At 44.7% G+C, this 20,262-nt stretch overlaps 2 protein-coding genes across 2 annotated transcripts in view; one reads left to right on the top strand and one right to left on the bottom strand.

Annotated features, from left to right (window-relative positions):
* Nucleotides 1-14,706, bottom strand: part of SP110 (SP110 nuclear body protein) — a 38,842-nt gene extending 24,136 nt beyond the window's left edge. The window contains exons 1-8 of the mRNA XM_060015960.1: nucleotides 14,672-14,706; nucleotides 13,044-13,191; nucleotides 11,298-11,466; nucleotides 8,735-9,001; nucleotides 7,233-7,316; nucleotides 5,243-5,320; nucleotides 3,348-3,416; nucleotides 1,583-1,732 (exon numbers count right to left, since the gene is read on the bottom strand). Coding sequence (XP_059871943.1) covers nucleotides 1,583-1,732; nucleotides 3,348-3,416; nucleotides 5,243-5,320; nucleotides 7,233-7,316; nucleotides 8,735-9,001; nucleotides 11,298-11,466; nucleotides 13,044-13,191; nucleotides 14,672-14,691 — 985 coding nt within the window. The 5' untranslated portion in view covers nucleotides 14,692-14,706. The remainder of the gene's footprint in view (nucleotides 1-1,582; nucleotides 1,733-3,347; nucleotides 3,417-5,242; nucleotides 5,321-7,232; nucleotides 7,317-8,734; nucleotides 9,002-11,297; nucleotides 11,467-13,043; nucleotides 13,192-14,671) is intronic.
* A 951-nt stretch (nucleotides 14,707-15,657) lies between these two features.
* Nucleotides 15,658-20,262, top strand: part of LOC132428316 (nuclear body protein SP140-like) — a 76,592-nt gene continuing 71,987 nt past the window's right edge. Inside the window, exons 1-2 of the mRNA XM_060015958.1 lie at nucleotides 15,658-15,741; nucleotides 19,388-19,540. Of these exons, the coding sequence (XP_059871941.1) occupies nucleotides 19,509-19,540 (32 nt within the window). The 5' untranslated portion in view covers nucleotides 15,658-15,741; nucleotides 19,388-19,508. The remainder of the gene's footprint in view (nucleotides 15,742-19,387; nucleotides 19,541-20,262) is intronic.

Below are 20,262 nucleotides of genomic sequence, written 5' to 3'. Positions count from 1 at the left end.
AGGGGAGGAGCAGAGCAAGGCTGGTCCGCAGTGGTTCCTCCACTAATGGAATGTCCAGTGGGGGGCAGTCATCTGAGCCCCTGGACCAGAGGTTTCGGGGAGCCCCGGCAATACTTTCAGGAGACCTTCAAGGTCAGAATTGTTTTCATAATTAGATGTTCTTTGCCTGTTTTTGCTATGTTGACTTTTGCACAGATGAAGCAACAGTCAAGGCAGGTGACAATTCTGGTGCCTCAGTACAAATCAGAGCGATGTCCCCAAACCTTAGAAGGTAGCATTGCCTTCTTCACTACCACTTACTCAACATGGAAAAAAAGGCCAGTTTCATTTAAGAATGTTCTTGATGAAACAGTTAAAATTATTAATTTAATTAAATTTCTACCCTTAAGGACACACCTTTTTAATAGCATATGTAAAAAACTGGGTAGGACATGTAAAGCAGTTTGCTGCATCTGGAAGTACCATGTTGTCTCAAGACTAATACTCAAGTGATTGTTTGAGTTGCAAGCTCACTGTAAAATTAAGTGAACCAAAATTTTCTACTTGTTTATGATATTATAAAATCATGAGTAGAAGATCCACTCAAAACACAAGACAGCATAAGACATTTTATTACAACAGAGTATATGGTCTCAGACTCTATGTTACAACTAACCTTTAAGAAACTATCCCTTGTTGAGTTTTGGTGTCGTATCAAAAGTGAATATCCACAGATATCTCAAAAGACTGTTAAAATACTCCACCTTTTTCAGCTACGGATCTGTGTGAGGCTGGATTTTCTTCCTACACTTCAACCAAAGCAACAAATCACAATTGACTGAATACAGAATCAGGGATCAGAGCCCAGCTGTCCTTGATGGTGGAGGTGGGGGAGCAGGGAATAGGTAAAGGAGATTAAGAGGTATTGGGCTGGCCAAAAAGTTTGTTTGGGTTTCCTGTAAGATGTTAGGGAAATACCTGAACAAACTTTTTGGCCAACCCCGAACAAACATCCAATTATAAAATAAATAAGCTATGGGGATATAATATCCAGCATAAGAAATAAGGTCAATAATATCGTAATAACTGTGTACGGGGACAGATTCTTACTACACTTATTATGGTGATCATTTCACAGTGTATGCAAATGTCAAACCACTACATAGTGTACCTGAAATTAACATAATACTGTACATCAAACATATTTCAATTAAGAAAAAAGAAAAAAAATTCGAAAGAACCTTTAAAAATAGAAAGCAATTGTTAACAAGATATAGATTGATGCTATTAAAAATGTTCCCTCTCAGCTTTCAATACAATACAATGAAGATACATACAAAAATATTAAGAAAGCACATGGAAAAGATAGTGAAAAAATGTTTTTCTTTTTTAAGAATCCAGCCATCTTTGATAAAGGTAGACATTAAAGAGATTTGCAAAAATGTACAATGATACCACTCACCTAATTTTTTTATTTGAAAAATATATTTATTTTTCCTAAAAATATGTTATTTATGGTAATAGGTAATTGGTTTCTTGTGGGCTGCAGGAGAGACCCTCCCACGCTGAGCATTCAGATGACAAATTCCATCACCAGCCTTACCCTCCGGTGCAGGCGTTTGGCCACATTCTGTCCTTCTCTTTCTTGCTCTTGTCATGACCTTTGTGTTCCTGGTTGAGTCGTCCTCCCTGTGAGTCACCTGCTCCGCCACGTGGAGCATCGTTTGGATTCCATGCCCAGGTAAGGCTGCCCCTGGCCAAACAGTGATTTGTGAATAGTTTTTACTGGGGTCCCAGTGGCGCTCCTCCTCCCCCTGACAGTGACCTCCTTCTCACACTCCCAGTCCCCTCACTTTAAGATCTCTATACCCCTGTGCCTCACTTTTCTCCTGCTATTTCTCCGTAATTATATATTTTTTCTTGTGTACACCTTTCTTTCCCCCTCCCCGGCCCCCAAACTCACCATCTGCTCTCACTCTCTGTGCAACCTTTTGAAATCAATCAGATAAATCTGGGGGAATCCCCGAGCACTGGGGCTGATTTCCTGTTTCCTGGCTTGAGACCCCTGCTGCCAGAAAGTGCCACATCCTAGTAAACATGGCCGGATGCTCTGTTTTAGCAGAGGAGGAGTCTTGTGAAGCACTTTTCCAGGTTCCCTAGGGCCAGTGTGTGATACAGGAGACAGGAGGGATCCAGGGGTCCCTGGGTGCCTCCAGTAGGGAAAGTGAAAGGTATCAAAGAATTGAGAGGCAGGGGCCCTGCCATGGGGAATGAGGCTGGGACCTAGAGGATTTGCAATGCCAGGTGAGGGGTGGTGGTGTTAGCGTTAGGGTTCTCTTCTCCCTTTATTTTGCCAATGAATTTTGTATCTGTATCTTTGGACCAGGTTTTTTATCGAGTGTGCCAAATTGGCACACTGTGGGGAAATTAAGTTTCCTTGATTGCTCAGTGCTTCTGTAAAAAGCCCGAGCCTCCTGAGACACAAAAGTGTATACAGTATAAAGATAGGGGAAAGCAGCAAAAAAAATGTTTTCTCTTTTCAGGAGGAGAGGATGGCTGTCCTAGTCCTGTATATAAACAGGGCAGAAAATCCATCATGCTTTCTCCTGTGTCTGTAGGGTATAACCTGCCACCCACACAGAAAGATCTCATCAGCTCTCTTCTCAGGCCTGTGGGTCTGCGTGTGGGGGAAAAATGCTGCCGTGTTGAGCTGCTTGTGAACAACAATAAAGAATTCTTTTCCCCGATCCAGGGGCTTTGTGTTTCTGCAATATTCATATACATAAAGAACATCACTCTGCAGGAGGGGGTAATATCTCAGAGCCTCACAGTACTTGACGAAGCACATACCTGGCACACGTGCATAGAAGGTTAGCACAAATCTAGAAACGAGCAGGTCAAAAATTGAATTCTAAAAATTTCCTCCCAATATATTTGCATCCTTTCTCAGCAACGGCATCACCACTCACCCAGCCATTTAAGCCAGAACTTGAAGAGCAAGTCTTGATTTCTCTCTCTCATCCCCAGCTTCCAATTTACCAAGGCTTATCAACTCTACCTTCAACTGACCTTGAATAGACCCTCTTCTTCTATCTCCACGGCCAGATCTGAATCCAGGCTACTATCAACTCCCACGGCACCTGCCCTCACAAGGGGTTGCCCTCTTTCCATTCTTTTCTATTTCCAATTCATTCTCTATGTAACACCAATATTGGTCTCGTCGTTTAAAATTGGATCATGTCACTTCACTGATTAGATCTCTTCAATGGCTCCCCATTGCATTTAGAATAAAATCCCACCTCCCACATCATGGCTGACAAGGATGAGCTGTCTCTAGCCTCCAGCCCCCTCTTGTGCTCTCATCTTACCTCTCGGGAGGCTTTTTTTCTGGTGTCTCTTCCTTGAGGTTAACCAGATACTTCTTTTTCTCTTCTTTCCTAAAAAGAAAAGACACAGATCATCTTTTATAGCTACAAACATTGATCTACTAACCTCATATGTCAACAATTTTTAGCTTTTACTTTGGGTCCTCAAACCACAGTGGCCAGGAGGTCATTGGTGACCTTAGGTGATGCTGAAATTCTAAAGTGGCAGAGGAGAGAGAGAAGTGAAGAAATGGAGACAATAAGTTTAGCTAACTCATTTCTAGAAGTTTGGTTGTGAAACGGAGGGGAGAGCTATGGAGGCTGCTGAAGTGAGATGAAGATCAAGAGAAAGTTCCTTTTATGAACTGTGATAGGCTTGGGCATTGGTTGAATGAATGTCCTTGTGAGAGGGAGATGCTGAATTCTCAGGGAAGAGAAGGGACCATGGATACTGTCAGAAGAGGTGGAAGGACTGCCTTGGAGAAGAAGAAGGAGCTGGAAAGGAGAGGAAAGAAGCAGTTGGGGTTTGCAGGGTGGGAGCAGGAAGTGACAGAATTCCCATCTGATTTTTTCTATGAAACAGGAGTAAAGGTCATCTGTCATGCAAAAAAGGAGGCAGTGAGGCATCAGAGGTTTAGAAAAAAATTGCTCAAGGTTTGAAAGGATTGTCACAGGAAGTGGAGCTGTGACACAGTGTAGAGGGATCATTTGTGCTGGAATTATGAAGACACAGTGGGTACGCACTGCTCAGCTGTGTGCCTGTCCCCAGCAGTGCCTGATTTCAAATGCAGTGTGCAGGAAGGAGACAACAGTTTCCTCGAACATCTGCCAGAGAGTTCTAGGAAAAGACAGAGAGACAAGGCAGGTGAAGATAGCAGAAGGTTACTGAAACGATGGGTCTTCAACTCTGAACTGGTAAGAAGGGTCATGAAAGAAATGCAGATGATGGATTGGAGAAGCAAAAGGCCAGTGGACTGGTCACCCAAATGAGGTTGAAGGACAGCTGCAGAGGAAACAAATTGTAAGGAAGAAATTGGGGGGGGATTTTTTGAATTCATTTTTATAGATTGGGCTGAGAAGGAGAGATCAGAAGTTGAGCAATAGTTATAGAAGGAGCAAATTTCAAGCATTAAATGTCAAAAAAAAAAAAAAGGAAATCTCAAATTAACTATTGGGAAGTTGAGCCAGGTTTAAATGATGAAAAGGCCTGTGGATCACCTTTGGGTTCGGGAGGGCAAGAATGGGTGGGGAGAAAAGGTCACTGGCAAGAAGCAGAAGAAGGATTTGAGAGGTCAGGATATTGGATGGGTCTGTTATCCACGTGTACCTTGAAGATGTCCAGGATGATGGCAGGACTTGAAGTGACAGAAAGACTCTAAGTCAGCCTTGAGTTCTTCCAGGGAGCAGTGGGAAAGTCAAGAGATGATAGTGATGAAAAGGGAGTGAGCATTTCACTAGAATGGCTAAGCCTCAAAGGAGGGGACGGGGAGCAAGGGGCCGGGTGGGGCAGCGTGTAGCAAGGGGTGGCATCCAACCTGCCTTCAGCCATGGGGTGAGTGGTAGCAGAAAATATGCAGCCTTGTCTTAAGAGGAAGCAGAGTCCTCTTGGGGAACAAACTTTCAGTTAAAGAGGGAAGTGAGACTAACCCTATAAGAAGCCGTGTGTGTAGGAGACCTTGATGATTTCAGAACAAACAATTCCGATGGGTGCATATTTCAATGGCCATAAATGCCTTCTCGTTTCCCTATAATATTCATGAAGGCCTCAGAGGAAGACGCAGTGAATGGGAAACAAACTGTATTGGGCACGATGACTATAACCACCTAGTGGGCGCTTATGATAAGATGCAGCTCCAAATTCACCCTCCTGAGATCTTCAAGAGAAAGGCAATCCTTACCTTTCTTGCTGGGAGGTGCCCTGGATGCCTCTTGGAGCTCCTTGGGGTCACTTTGTCCAGGAGCATCATCTCTTATCACTGACAAAAAATATATAATTCACTTTAGAACTGAGAACAGGCTGACGAGAAAGTGCTGAGGGAGATTGGTGGGAGAACCAGAGGGTGGAGAGCACCCGCAGCACAGGTCTGGCGACTCGCCAGGGTTCCCTGGCTCTGCCTTGGTTTGATCAACTTGTGATTACTGCTACCTGTGTGATTATCACAGTGAACCAGGGAACAACTGCTCCGCAGAGGAGGGCTCAGTTTGAGCCCTTTAGAAAGGTTTCCCTTTCTAAGACTCTCAGCAGCTAGTGTGCGTGGTGATCTTGAATTCTGACGGCCACAATGAGGATGAATGCTTTTGCCACATGAAAAGTACATGCTATTGCTCAGACCTCTGTGATGTGATCTTTCTAAACTGCTGTATCTGTGATTATTTCATCTTGAGAAATAGTGAAGGAGGTTAAGTGCCTTATGTATTTCCACCTATTTGCTGTCGAAGGAAGCAGGGGTCAGCTTGTACTTGCCAGTGCTTGTTAGCAGCAAGAACATACAAAGTTCCTCTAGCTTTTGCTGCACGAAGAAAGACAGAAGGACTTGAAGCCATGACAGATAAAGACCCATCTCACAAAAGGCGGTCACTTCCTTGTTCACACAAGGCTGTGAGATGTGTCTCAAATTCCATCTTACACAGGAATAGCTAACTGAGGCAGCTAGCAAGCAGTCGTTAGACTTTAAAAATGATTTGTTTCATTTCAAATTATTTAAATATCTTAAAAATCCAAATGATGAACAAATGACGAGGATTGAATGTGAAAGTTCCCCCAGTCAGGGTGAGGGCTGGGAGTGAGGACCGTCCACGTCTGAGCACCAATTCAGTGTCTCTGTTTGCTTTGCATTTTGATGCAGCAGTTTGGACATTTGCCTTCTTGAAGTGGCCTCAGAGAGTGGCTGAGTCAAATAGTCCTGCCATGACTCAGCCCCTTGTCCTTTCCCCAGGGTTCCCCCCACATTGCCTCCTGGCAGATGAATGTTCTCCCTCTGTAGACCCCTTAGTGGTGTTTGGAGTCCAGGTCATGATACTGAGCAGGACACTGTGGGGCTCGTGGGCACAAAAGCCTTTCTGTGTCCCCCCATTTCTCATTTCTTGAGTATAGGAAATAGGCTTCATTCAGCCTCCATGACCTTCCCTGAGTTCCAAGCAGCAGGTTCAAACAGATGCTAATTAGGGAAGGGAGGGAATGTGGAGACAAGGGAGGACCCGGTGAAAGAAACAATAGTGCAGCCTTGGGGCAGGGTCCTGGTTCCCCCTCAAGGGATACGCATAAGGGCAGCTTTGAGCTGTTTTGCAGATACTGAAACCCCCACCAGGTGGAAGAAGTTAACAGGATGCTGCCCACAACCACGTAGACCCCAGACTGGTTGAAGCCAGAAGGTTGATGATGCTGACTCCCACTTACCACCAACCAATCAGAAGAATGTCCACGAGCTGATCACGCCCCCTTTGAACTATTACTATGAAACTTCTCACTACCCCCTCCAAGTTGGGACACACAGTTTTGAGGGCACTAACGTGCTGTGGCCCCCTTTGCCTGGCAAAGCAATAAAACTATTCTTTTCTGCTTCACCCCAAACTCGGTCTCTGAGATATAATTCGATGTCTGGGTATAGAGGCTGGATTTGGCTTCACTTGGGCAAGTACTAATGGGGCTCCTGTCCCTCGCCCTCAGTGCCGCTCCCGGTCCACCTTTCCCAGACCTGTCTCCCTCACCCTTCCCAAGGACTCTCTCTCCCTTTCCAAGCTCCTGAGGATGGGGTGAGCAGCATGAGCTGGGCCAAGATGGTGATGGAGAGCGGAGAGGAGAGCCCCATGCGCGGATGACCCAAATGGCTTCTCTTCGTGGTAGATGTGAAAGCTAACATGAGCCTAAGTTGTCCAAATCAAGATTACCTGGCACGGGGCCTGATGGAGCGCAGGACATCTCTTGAGTGTCTTCTTTATCTTTTGTTTGGGGGATCAGGTTGTCACTGGACACTGAGCAGAGGAAGAAAAGGAATTTCAGATCCGAGGACCCAAGAGCAGGAACCAGAAGTGGGAGGAACAAGAACAATCTATTCCAGCAGGTAACAATGATGGGCCAACCAAACACCAAGGTCCCTTGAGGGTGGGGTAGAGGGGACAGGGAACAATTATTTCCTTTCTTTCTTTCTTTCTTTTTCTTTTTTTCTTTTTTGGCTGTGTTGTGTGGCTTGCGGAATCTTAGTTACCCCAAAAGGGATCGAACCTGGGCCCATTGCAGTGAAAGTGCCAAGTCTTAACCACTGGACTGCCAGGGAATTCCCCAATCATTTCCTTTCAATCAGTCACTTACTAATTTAATAACACAGGCATTTTTTTTTTTCCTTTGAAAATCTAGAGGATGGACTCTTTCATTGTTACTGGCTTCTGGTTATGCTAACCTTATTTGGATGGTACTTTTTAGATGGGTGGAGAAAACATCCGGACCAAACAGGGCCCTTTATTCTCGGTATTGGAGAGCTCAGAACCCATGATACCATTTTTGACAGCGGCCAATAATATTCCACATTTACATTTAATGTAATCAAAGTCCTTTATCCTGATGGTTGGGGGAGATAAATGACACAATTTTAGAAGCTAATCAGGTCCAGCAACCTTTAAACATTTTATCATCTTTTCTAATAATTTTGATAACCTCCAAACCATATAAAAACGAATATGGTTGAAACTGAAAGGTCCCTGTAATCAGAGGGTGAGCAGTCGGTCAGCACCGAGGGTGGGTGTGTTGCACAAGTTACTTTCCAGTTCAGAACAGTGTGTTTTGAGTGTTGGTTTGACAGGGCTCTTGGACGTGATAGCATCAAAGTGGCTGTGATGGCATCCCTGACAAGAGGTCCTGAGCCGTGCGTCGGCCCCCGTCTCGTTTTTTTCCTTGTCACTCCCAGTTCTTTTTCCTGGGGCTCCTGCCACAGCCCTCTCGGCTTGTAGGTGTGTGTCCTCCCTTCACAGCCACCTTGAGCTGGGCAAGTCGGCCCCAAGCAACACTGCCTGAACAGGAATGGGGTAGCTTGGGCGTCTCTTGTGAATTTTCATCACTTATTTGGGATATCAAGTTGTCATTGGTCATTGAAGACAAGAAGAAAAATCACAGGTTACAGGGACAGGGTGTCAGGGAGGAGAGTGGAAAAAATGTCAGGGGCAGGCAGAGTGCCAAGGGCCAAAGGGCAGAGGGTTGGGCTGTTCAAGGGGTGAGAAGCAGGTGTTCTGGGGCTTACCCAGGCCCCTGGCAGTGCCCACATCCTTCTTGGAAAGAGCTGTGTATGGTGGTGCATGCATGGGAAGGAGTAGATCAAAAAGACAGGACCCTGAGGTTCTAGGGCCACAGGCACCCTAGGCTGGGGCTGCACAGGTGTTGGACAGGGTCTGTTTCTCACCTGGAGTGAGCCTTCCTTCCTGGGTGATTCCGGGGAGAGTCACGGTGAGGTCAGCAGGGCTGGGATGCTCGTGCAGGATCTCAGCGCTGGGCTGGGCAGGTGCTCCGGGCTCGCTGACACTGGGTGAGCAGGGTGGGCGGCTCGATGGGGGGTGTTGGCAGGTGAGCGGCAGCAGCAGTGCCCTGATGGAGCTCCTTCCTGCTGGGTTGGCTGCGGCTTCGAGAGGAATCGTTGTGATTCTGCCCCACCCTCCATTGGAAGTGACAACTGGGATTGGCGAAGGATCACACATTAGTACCTCGGAATTATTTGGAGAAGGGGATTTCTTTATACTTGACATTCAATAGGACAAGGGCGTGGAGTCTTTCACTCTCTCACAGGTGTGCAGAACTGAGTCATCATCATCATCGACCATTTGTGGTCCCTTTAGATTTTCTTTCTTCAATTTGAACATTTAGTGCTATAACACCTGCTTCTAACCTCTGATCTCATACCAAAGTGGTTTCACACATGAAGTTGAGATTGACTTTGTACCCAGGGATTTATTTTCTTTAGTTTTGGCTTCAGAATTTAGACAATTACGTACAATGCTATAATGTTAACTGTCATCCTTGTTTTAAGAAATAAATATCTCACACCTCCCTGGAGCAAATAAGAGACAATATAAATTCCTTCGCACAGTGTATTAGGACCTCTATATTCTGGTTTCTGCTCATGTCTGCAGACTCGGTTTCCATGTCTTCTCACCTTGCACCCTGTGATCTGGCCACACCAAACTTCTCTCCCATCCCCAATACCCCAGGCCCTGGGCTTTCTGCATGCCATTCCCCTGCAAGGCCAGGGTCGGGTTTCTTTTATGATTCTACTCTATTTATTTCAGAAGTAAAGTTGTCTCAACCAGTGAACAAAAAGAGGAAAGTAAGGCCAGATTTTGGAGAGGGTCCCAGAGCAAAATCGCAGAGTTGGATCCAGAAAGATGCTGGAGCTCAGCCAGGCCAGGGCTGTGGGGTGGGTTGGAGGTACATATCAGTGTGTGGGTCCCTCTGACTCTTAGATTTACTTAGCCTGGCCTTTGAGCACATATTTCTCCCAGCACTGCCCTGATCCTGCCAAGAGCTCAGGCCCACGTGCAGCTGTGCCTGCCTGGGGGAGGACTCTTCTCTTTTGCTGCTGCTTTAGCTCAAGGAATCATTTCTCCCTTTGAGGAGGAGCCTCTTAATGGGAAAATATCAAAGACCAGATGAAGCCGTCAACAGGCTAGCCGCCACATAGCCATATCTCCCACTGCCACTAATAAGAATGTCACAATTCAGTGTGATCTCCTGGTCCTTCCCTTGTTGTTCTCAGATAAATGAACCACGTACTTTGACTCAACTAAGTGATTTTACTGCCTGCTCCTCCTACTCTTGCTACTTTCTTCCCAGCAATGTCACTGCTCTTTTTATACTCCTTTACTTATTCAGCTCTTTCTCTTTCCTCAAGGAACTTCATTCTCTACTTCTTTCTCATGCTCTCTCTTTCTATCTCTGTGTCCACAGTTCCCCTTCCTTCCTCTTTAGCTACCTTTCTTCCCTCCTCTAGCTGTACAATCTGTCCTCCAGCTGTCCTAGTTTAAAATAGTGACCATAATCTTGGAACCTGGTATTAGGAGACCCAAGCAGGACTCTTGGCTCTGCACTTAACAGACAAGTAACTTTGGGGAAGTTCTTCTGAGCCTTAATTTCCTTATGTGTCGTATGGGGATAATAATGACTTCATAGGATTGCTCTAAAGATGACATAAGATGATCATATCAAGTGCCTGGGATAATGCCTGGCACATAGTAGGCCCTCAGAAAACAAACAAAAGCCAAACCAAAACAAACCAAAACAAACCAACAAGGACCTACTGTGTAGCACAGGGAACTATACTCAATATCTTACAACAATCTATAATGGAAAAGAATCTGAAAAAGAATATATATATATATATCTCTCTCTCTCTATATATATATATATAACCAAACCAAACCAACAACAAGGACCTACTGTGTAGCACAGGGAACTATACTCAATATCTTACAACAATCTATAATGGAAAAGAATCTGAAAAAGAATATATATCTATATATATATATATCTGAGTCACTTTGCTGTACACCTGAGGCTAACACAACATTGTATATCAACCATACTTCAAAAAAAAAGATACTTATTATTATCCATCCCCATCCATTTCTCTTCCTCTCTAGCTCTCCTTGTCCTTCTGCCAGACTTGGTCTCTGTCACTTTATGCATTCCCTTCCCTAGAGACTGTCCAGTATGCTAAATTGTACAATTTCCCCCCAGCTCATAGAACAGGTAAGACAGAAATGTTTGTGTCCTCTAGAAATTCATCTTAAAGAACCAGGGCCAGGGGCTGCTTTTCCTGTCCCACTCGTGAGAGAGAACGGTCCATCTCTTCCCAAAGAGAAAGTGGGCAGTTCAAGTGCACGTTCCACAAGGCAGAAAACCAGCCCAAACTTTTAGCGTAGCAACTTCTATCATGTTTCTATAGCCCCAAAGTTATTCCAGAAGCCTCATACCCCTTTTGAAGCTCTTGAGGGTCGTCATCAAGTTGGGGTATTCACTCAGGTTTATTTGGCTGAACAACGTCTCCAGAAATGACAGACTAAACGTATTCTCCAGTTGAGTGAGGATGTTGTACACGACCCTGGATAAAGGGACCATATTTCTACAGGCTTCCAGAGATTCCTTTAAAAGCGAAGTAAAGGATTATTATAAATGGTTATAACATGGAATGGAGATTTAGTACACACTTGTGGTTTTCTAAGCTGTAAGAAAGTGATTCTGCTCTCTTAAGAAGGAATTTAGTGCAAAATGTCAATAGTAAAATTCTCTGACATAGAGAAATCACAGTTCCACAGGTTTACTTTTGGAGCTTCATATATATATGGATGGTCACAGGAATTCAGCATTCTTGAAAATAAGGGTCTTGTGAACCTTATTTTAGGTATATTTGAGGGAAGAGAGAAATGTTAAGGAAGGAAAGTGGAGTCAGAGGCTGCTACTGTGTAATTCTCCAAGGCTTTGGGCAGGACTCTTCAGCAATGGACCTAAGAGTTGGTCACAAGTGGCAATTCTGTGGATTGCTTGTTAGCCTCTGCTCTCTCTTTCCTTCTCTCTTGGACTTGAAATGGCCTAAATGGGAAATCAGAGAAGTCCTCCTGATGAGAGGTTGGCCAAAAGGAGAAACATGGCAGGAGAGAATCAACTACAAAATACTTACTGAGAAATGACTAGGCTCCGTGAGCTCATCCTAGGGTACCTAGCAACAGATAAGACCAGCATGGTGCTACCCATGTTGGGGGAGAGGCACTGTCAGGTGGAGAACATGGGCATTAAATAATAAACACAAATTTAAAAAATACTCAATTCCTATTGATAGCAGTGTTATGAAGGGAAAGCATGGATTGTTATGGGGAAGAATAATGAGGGGGTCTTAATTAGATGAGTGGGCCAAGGACCCTCTCTGAGGAGTGACATCTGAGTTATGATATGAAAAAGGGTTGGATCCAAACAGGCCAAGACTGGGGGAAGATTGTTCTACCAGTGCTAGCACTTTTCTGGGCTTGGGGCTCAGGAAACGCTTTAAACAACCAAAATTATATGAAAAGAGTGCCATTTTTGTCCACATAGCCATATCTCCCACTGCCTGTCTTGCTTCCCATCAGAATGGACTGTGGGTCACAAGCTCTTAAGCGTTGAGATGGTACCCTTAGTGGGTTGAATGGTGCCTCCTCATATCCAAAGATATGTCCGCTTGAAACCTGTGAAAGTGACCTTATTTGGAAAAAGGGTCTTTGCAGATGTAATTAAGGATCTTGAGATGAGACCATCCTGGATTACGGTGGGCCCTAAATCACAGTGACGAGTGTCCTTGTAAGGGAAGAGAAAGGGAGAAGACACAGAGAGGAGAAGGCAGTGTAGAGATGGAAACAGCGGGTTAAGTGACATTTCTGTGAGCCAGGTTTACCACGGATTGCTGGTACCACCAGAACACAGGAGAAAGTCTCGAGAAGGAATCAACCCAGTCAACACCTTGAGTTTGGACTTCTAGCCTCCAGAACTGTGAGAGAACACATTTCCTTGTTTTAAGCCATCTGGTGTGAGGTCACCTACCCTGGACACCTTCTTTCCCTGGTAATGACCATTTTTGTCTGGAACTTCCAAATTCTAAAAGCCCCGGGGTCTTGTGGTTTGAGACCTCAATGATCGGGCATTCTTGGTGGGGGCTGGGTTGCCATGGCAAAGCGGTCAATGTGACTTACCTGGTACAGTCTCTCGGTGATGAAGAAGTTGTCTCGGAGACCTTCGAAGAAGGGAAATGGCTTGTTTATGGCATAAGCAATCTCCAGCTTCTGATGTATAAAGTGCTGTAGAAGAACCTCCTTCAAGGTCCTGGTCATGGTGAATCTCCTACGGAAGAGGCACAAGAGGAAAAGAGAAGCAAAGACTGAGGAGTTAGGGGAGCCGCTCTCCGTGTTGTACAGCATCTCGAGACAGGCATCCTGGTCCCAACGGCATCCCTTAGCTGTCTGAAAAGCCACATCTGCCAAAAAGACTCATGGGTATAGGAAGCAGTGACAATGCCCAGCAACAATAGAAGCTGAAAGTGACCCACAATGTGACATTGAAATCCCAAAGGGGCTGCTGGTACTAAATAGAGCTACTATGTACCGTGAGCTTCCTGCATGCCAGACTGTGTACTAAGGGTTTCACATGCAGTAACTTATTTGATCTTCACAAAACCCTTTCAGTCTGGATTGCACCTATTTATATTGTCAAGGACGCTGAGACAGAGAGAGGTTTAATAACTCGCCCTAAGTTGCAAAACTTGGAAGTGGTAGAGAGGGACGAATTCCAATTTTCTGGCTCCAGGTGTGTAGTCTTAAATACTATGGTCTGTGGCTACACTGAGCTGAGTTAACCAAGATTGCCGGGACTCAGTTTAAGTATACACTAGCAATGCTCACACAAAAGGGAACGCTCAAAGACGAGTAGGAAGATGGAAACCTGATAATATTTAGAAACTTTATTAAACCACCTACAATCTCTGACACGCAAACAGGCCTGACATAAATAAGAACACGAAGGATGTGAAAGGCATGATTAGCAAAGGTGACTTGACTGATTTATTTTATGTGTCAATTTCACATCTCAGAACAGACATGTCTTTTCCCGTGCCCATGCGACATTACAATATTTGACCATTGGTAGGCCATGAGAAAATATTGGTAAGTTATAACAGGAAGAAAATGTACCTATGATATTCTTGACAAATTGTCAAGAAAAGGGAGTCACTGACAAAAACTTCGATCACCTAGAGATTTCTTTAAAAACAAAACAAACATGGATTCCATTTTTCCAACTTCACCTTGTGTCAAAGAAAAAGTTGAACTGTTAATTAATGACTATTTCTAGGGATTTAATCCCAGTGGCAGATTGAGCGACCCTGTCTCTTTCTCCTCATTCCCAAATAGTTAAGGTTAACAGGAAAAAATATACATTGTATAAAACAATCATTCCACAACAGTACTAGAAAACAAGAGAGGATGCCACAGGGGATCTAGAATTGTGATGAAATCCTAGAAGACAGAGAACAGATGGGAAAGAAATCTACCGTTCACCATCTGCATAGGGGAAGGATATTGCAAAGATCAGCACAGAGCCAGAAAACACCAGAATGATCACATGCTAAGAAGAGGAAGGGGCCCTGGATGACTAATTATACTACAGCATTCAGAATAGAACATCCTCCATAACCCTCATTCTTCATCTGTTATGATTGCCAAGGATGAACATGAAGCACAGAGAAGTTAGGCAACTAGCCCAAGGTATTTGGTGGCCAGGCAGAGCTCACCTGACCAAAGTCCCATTTCTCACTAGTGCATTTTACCGTGTCTCATATATGAGCATTCAGGTTTGTATGATGTAAAGGGGTCTGAAAAATGAATAGGCAAAGACAAACATTCAGTGCAAAAGACATAAACAGGCAACTGAGTCAAATGCACAATTAATATGTAAAAAACATGGTAACTCACTAGTAGTCGGAACAGTGCAAACAAAAATAATTTAATAACGTTTGCCTATCAAATTAGTCAGGATAAAAATAATAGCAATAATCATAGACAGTCCTGGTGAAGATGTAAACAGGTCCAAACTTTCTGGAGGTTAACTTAGTAATCGGTACCAAATACCCTAAAATATGTATTCCCTTGAGCTCTAAATTCCACTTCTGGGAATTTATTTCAAGAAAATTATCACGAATGTGCTTAAAGAAAAGATATTAAAAAGTTAATACACTCTAGAGGAAATTAAATGTACCCTCCTTATTTTCTCTGTTCCACTAGCTTCCCAACTACCTCTAGTCACTTGTACAATGAATAACGGATGGGTTGCCCTTTGGGGGCAGAGTGCAGGATCACTCTGCATGGACAAGGAAGGTACAGAGCAAATCTCAAGTTCCATCCACAATAACAGGCTAGAGTTTAGGGAAAAAAGAACCGAACTGTGTGTTTGCTCCCCCTCTTCATCCGTCTTCTTTTTAAGTCTCCTATTAAATCCCATATCCCCTCTCTACCTCTTTGGAAACCATTATTTTACAAAGAAAGAGCCTCACAGTTTAAACTGTTGAGTTTCACCCTGCAGCTGCTGCCAGGGTCTTAACTGTAAAAGCCAGTCACCAAAAGTGAATAAAGCAGCCGAGACGAAAACCCACCTGGACGCTGAGATTGCTCCCTGTTCCTGCCCCCTGCTGGGTCCAGGGGCTGGCCGGGGATGGCTCCTGGGAGACTGAGAGAAGGGCAGGGAGATACCAGTGGACGAAACAGGAAGTCTGTGCTTTTCCACACACGGTGAGGGCCGGGCTTCCGAGGAAAGGAAAGTGAAAGTAATTGGGCGGAGCGAGCCGAGCTAAAGACAAGGCCGCCCGCAGTGCCTGCAGCCTCCCACCACCTCCGGAAACTCGTGAGATTCCCGGGGCATTTGGGGGTCGGGGGCGGGGGTTGCTGCCTATCGGGCCCATCCTGGGGAGGTGGGTACAAAGGGGAGGAGGCATAGGGTCCAGCCCCAGGGTCCCCGGGAACTGGGAATCCACCATCTATTGGCCTCCTTACCCACTTTTATTTCCCCAGGACGCGTCCTCCTTCTATACTTTTTGGGGTGATGAAAATGAACCTAAACTGAATTGTGGTGATGGTGATTGTTACACAACTGAATAAATTTACTAGAAATCATCAAACTTAAAAAAACAACAAAAAGACAAAGGGGAGGTTTGGTGACTCAGAAATGCCTGTACTTTGTCAGGATAAAATGATTACCAAAGAAAATTGAAATCAAAGGAAACCTGAATATAAACTGATATCATGCAGTGGTAGGCAGCAGAACTCCAGGCAGGAAGGTGTGTCGGAGCCAGGCTGGCAGTTGGGAGCTGGAAGTGTGTGGAAACTGGATCTAGGGCAGAACCAGGGCCAGGAGAAGACCCTAGGGCAGCCACTCCAGGGAAGCAGGGCATGCCCCCTCTATACATCCGATTGAAGATTTCTAATGTGTGTTGGCATGTAGGGTCTGTGAGAAACCCTTTAATGTAGAAATCTGTTTAACTTTATTTAAATCAATGACTCTCAAATGTATTCGATCCATGGGTTCCCCCTCCAGGACACCTATAAGGTATCCTATCCCTCAGAAAAAAAGATGGGAAACAACAGTTCTAGGGTCCAAGAATCCGTGAAACTAAGGCTAACCTACATTGGGCAAGAGCTCAATTTTATTGAAGTATAACATGCGTTCAACTTAAGTGTGCATGTTGATGAATTTTAACAAATGTATTGGGTTGTCCAAAGTGTTCATTCAGGTTTTTTCATAAAATCTTAAGGAAAAAGCCAAACGAAGTTTTCGGCTAACCTGATAATTACAACCACAATTAAGATATAGACCATTTCCATCACCCCAGAAAGTTCCCTTGTGCCCTTTGCAGGTAGCTTCCTCCCCAAGCCAGCGTCAGGCACTCACTGATCTATGATGTCTATGACTATCGCTTTTCTATGACTACAGATTTGTTTTGCCTGTATTCAAGTTTTACATAAATGAAAACACACGGCATGCACTTTCTGATGTATGGCTTCTTTTGCTCATCATAATGTCTGATCACCAGGATGTCACCGACATAACCGATCCATGTGATGTTCTTTGAGAGGTCCAGGTGATACAGATCTCTTGGGACTAGGGTACCACAAAGGGTGGGCGAGTTCATATAACCGCAAGACAAAACTGTAAATGAATAATCTTATCTGTCAAGCGAGAAGGAAAATGGTTTCTGATCCTCCTTTTTAATCAGAATGGAAAAGAACACATTTGTCAAATCGATGGCCACATACCATGACCTGGGCTGAGGACCTTTCTGCCTGGACTGCCTATTTTCTGATCTCAGTCCTCCAGCCTTCTTATAAATTCTTTGAGCTACCCAATATACTTCTAAGAAATTGATTTTCTGTCTGAGTTAGTCTGAGTCAGTTTTGGTTACTTGTACCTCCAAATCCCAACTGATTAAAAAGTTGGTAGCAGAGAGTGAATTGTGGGCAACAGATCTTCACAGAAATGTGATCCATCTGGGATGGGTTATGTGACCTGGTAGTGAGCATCCCACTAGCGCTCAAAGATGGGAGTTTGGTCGACTATGGCGAGTTAATAGCAAATTAACTCATAGCACTGGACTGTGATCAGGACTCTGCAATTCACACCTATATTCCAAGTGTCAGATCTCAGCACACTTAACGAAGTGGAAAGAAATTTTTCAGGTGGAAAGAAAGCACTGACTCGCCTTCAGAGATTATCACCTACTTGACCTAAATCTGGGTGGGAGAACAGAGCAAGGAGGCAGGTCAGAATCTTCTCATCCCTCAGGTCTTCCGGAACAAAAAGGAGACAACTCCCCCCCTCCATTAGGAGCCAGGGATCAACTGATGGTTCATCAGTGGGCTTGGTCCAGGCATCCCTGATCTTATCCCAGAGAGAATGATTCTCTAGTGAACACAGAGAAAAAAAGACAGTGGAAAACAGAAGCTACAGTTCCTATCGTTATCTGGGCTAATGCAGGATATTGCCAAGTAAGATTTTCTTGTAAATTTGACAGGAATACCCTGTAAGTCCTAGTCTTACCACCATCAGCTGAGGAACACCAAAGGCCTTGTGCTCATAAGCAAAGAAGCTGGCATATTTATGTCAGCTGGTCTAGTCTGTGTCAGGCCTTGTCGGGGACATTGTGCCCAATGGAGGCCCAAAGCTGGGAACAGTGGTGTCCAACGGAGACATAGCTTACTAGCCTCTTTGCCACCAAAGTGAGGGAGAGAGAGAGGCAGGCAGTCCCACGTGTGTGTAGCAGCTGGTAGGCACACGAACACTGCCCATTGGCCTCATCATGTGCTGGAATTTGGAATCTGTCCCAGCCAGATGTGTGTTCACTTTTTTGGGGGAAAGAGAACAGACACGGGCAGAAGGGTAGAAATCTTTTGTCCCCTCCACTTGGCAAACATATTTATGCAAATTTTCTAGCGCATCTATAATGAGCCAGAAGAAGACAGATTCAGTGGAACATACTTCCGAAACATACTACTTTGAGGCTTCCCAGCTCTCACCTACTTTGGCCCACGGCCCTGACCAAGACCTTGGATTCTACAGATACCTTGACTCCTGTTCATCTCTGATTTGACCCATTGTCCTGCCTGGATTTCTAGTCTTCTGGTTTTGTTTATTTATTTTATTTGTGCTTTGCTCCTATTTCTTTATCTTTCAACTTGATGCTGATGTAGTGTGTTTTTCTCAGTTGCTTCAAATCCTTTACAAAATGAGGGTTGGGTGTAAGTGAAAAAATTATGTACAAACATAAATGTAACACACTTGTTAGCTAGCATCATCACATGGTTCTTTAAGGTGTAGGTAGTCTCAGTTCCAAACTTTTCCCCATCTAATGAGAAGCCCGTCACTTTCTTTGAGATTTCTGTGACTATTTGGAGCTCAGTTTTTTCCCAAGCACTCCTGGCTACATTTGTAAAATGCCCACATATTCAAGAAAACTTAGACTTGCACATCAGGCTTCTCTGCCCAAACTTAGCACTTCCTTCTGGTTGTAGGAATTGGGAGGGTTCTTTCTGGCCTCTGGTTGCTTTCCAGAAATTTGAAGAATATTTTCCCCAGCATTTCGGCTCTCTCCAGTCCTGTGTCTGAACACTGGGTCTAACTCGTCCAGTCCAGGCTCACTACTGTGCTTGGCCAGCCCATGGGCCTAAGAGAAGATCTGAAATGTCTGCCTTTTTCATTTTTCGTCTCACAGTCACCTTGGCAAGACGCAGGAGCAAACGTGGCATTTTCTTCCTCCCCGTCGCCACTATGCCATGTCACCTCAAAGCAAATTTGATCTGTTTGAGTTCAAGAGACTTTCCTGCCCCCTTTCCTTTGCGGGAACAAGTGGTCCCCTCTCTTCCGTGGATGCCAGGAAATGGCCCTGCTCCTCCCCCCACCCCACCCCCCGGGGCTGAGAGTGGGCGGAGAGAAGACCAGCCTGTTGGTGCAGGCACATCGCACAGTTCAGCTATTTCACTTTCCTTTTACCCTTTAGGAACCGCACCCGAAGGATCCATCAATGGGCAAACTTTCTTGTCAGAGCTCCTGGAAAGGACAGAGGCAGTGAAAATCTAATCAAGAGTGATCTTAGGCCAGCTCTGTGGCCTAAGGAGAAGATGGCAAGTACAGGTACCCCCATCAGCGGCAGGTTAGTCCTGGCCTCCTGTGTCCAGCATCTCTCCTAAGGCTGGCATCTACACTCATTATTTCTGTCTTCCCAGCCTCATTCTATAGATATAAACAGAATGGATGACAAATCAATAAACAGTGAGGAAGTAAGATTTCAAAAATTGCAGTGGATTAGCCAGCCGTTGCAGTGGAAACTTAAGGACACCCTGACTCACATCACCTTCTTTTCTCGTAACTGCCATGCAGCTGGGTGGGCACTGCTGGAATTCCCTGGTCCCTCTGGGGCTTGCTACAAGGCTGGATGATTCCTTGTGGCCTCTGAGCCCTCTCATTTCCCCCATAACCTCCTTGATCCCTACCTCCAAAGACAGGTCTGTAGGTAAGAGTCTTTTCAGAAAAATTTACATCCAAATCGAACTCCCAACTGTTGTAAAACCTTTTTCTAGTTTCTGGGTAGTGGGGGGACCAGTTTTGTCAGAGCCCATCTGTGTGGCCCTGAGTCTGAGAGTCAACTCAGGACCTCTGAACACCCAATAGGAGGAACTGAAAGTAGATGGGGCTCAACATGCATGAATGCAAACAGGCAGGGAGGGAGAAGGTGCTTTTTTCTATTCTGGGATGTATTACACATCTGGTTAGAGAAGGAGGGAAATTTGACTTTTAAAAAGAGAAGATGTTATTGTCAATCATCAATCATTACTGTTGGTAACAATTAAAACAATATTAAAATGTGTGAAAACT

Source organism: Delphinus delphis, chromosome 7 (genome assembly GCF_949987515.2).
Source record: "Delphinus delphis chromosome 7, mDelDel1.2, whole genome shotgun sequence".
Lineage (NCBI taxonomy): Eukaryota > Metazoa > Chordata > Mammalia > Artiodactyla > Delphinidae > Delphinus > Delphinus delphis.
Note: the sequence above shows the minus strand (reverse complement) of the source record. Positions and strands in the feature narration are given on the sequence as shown.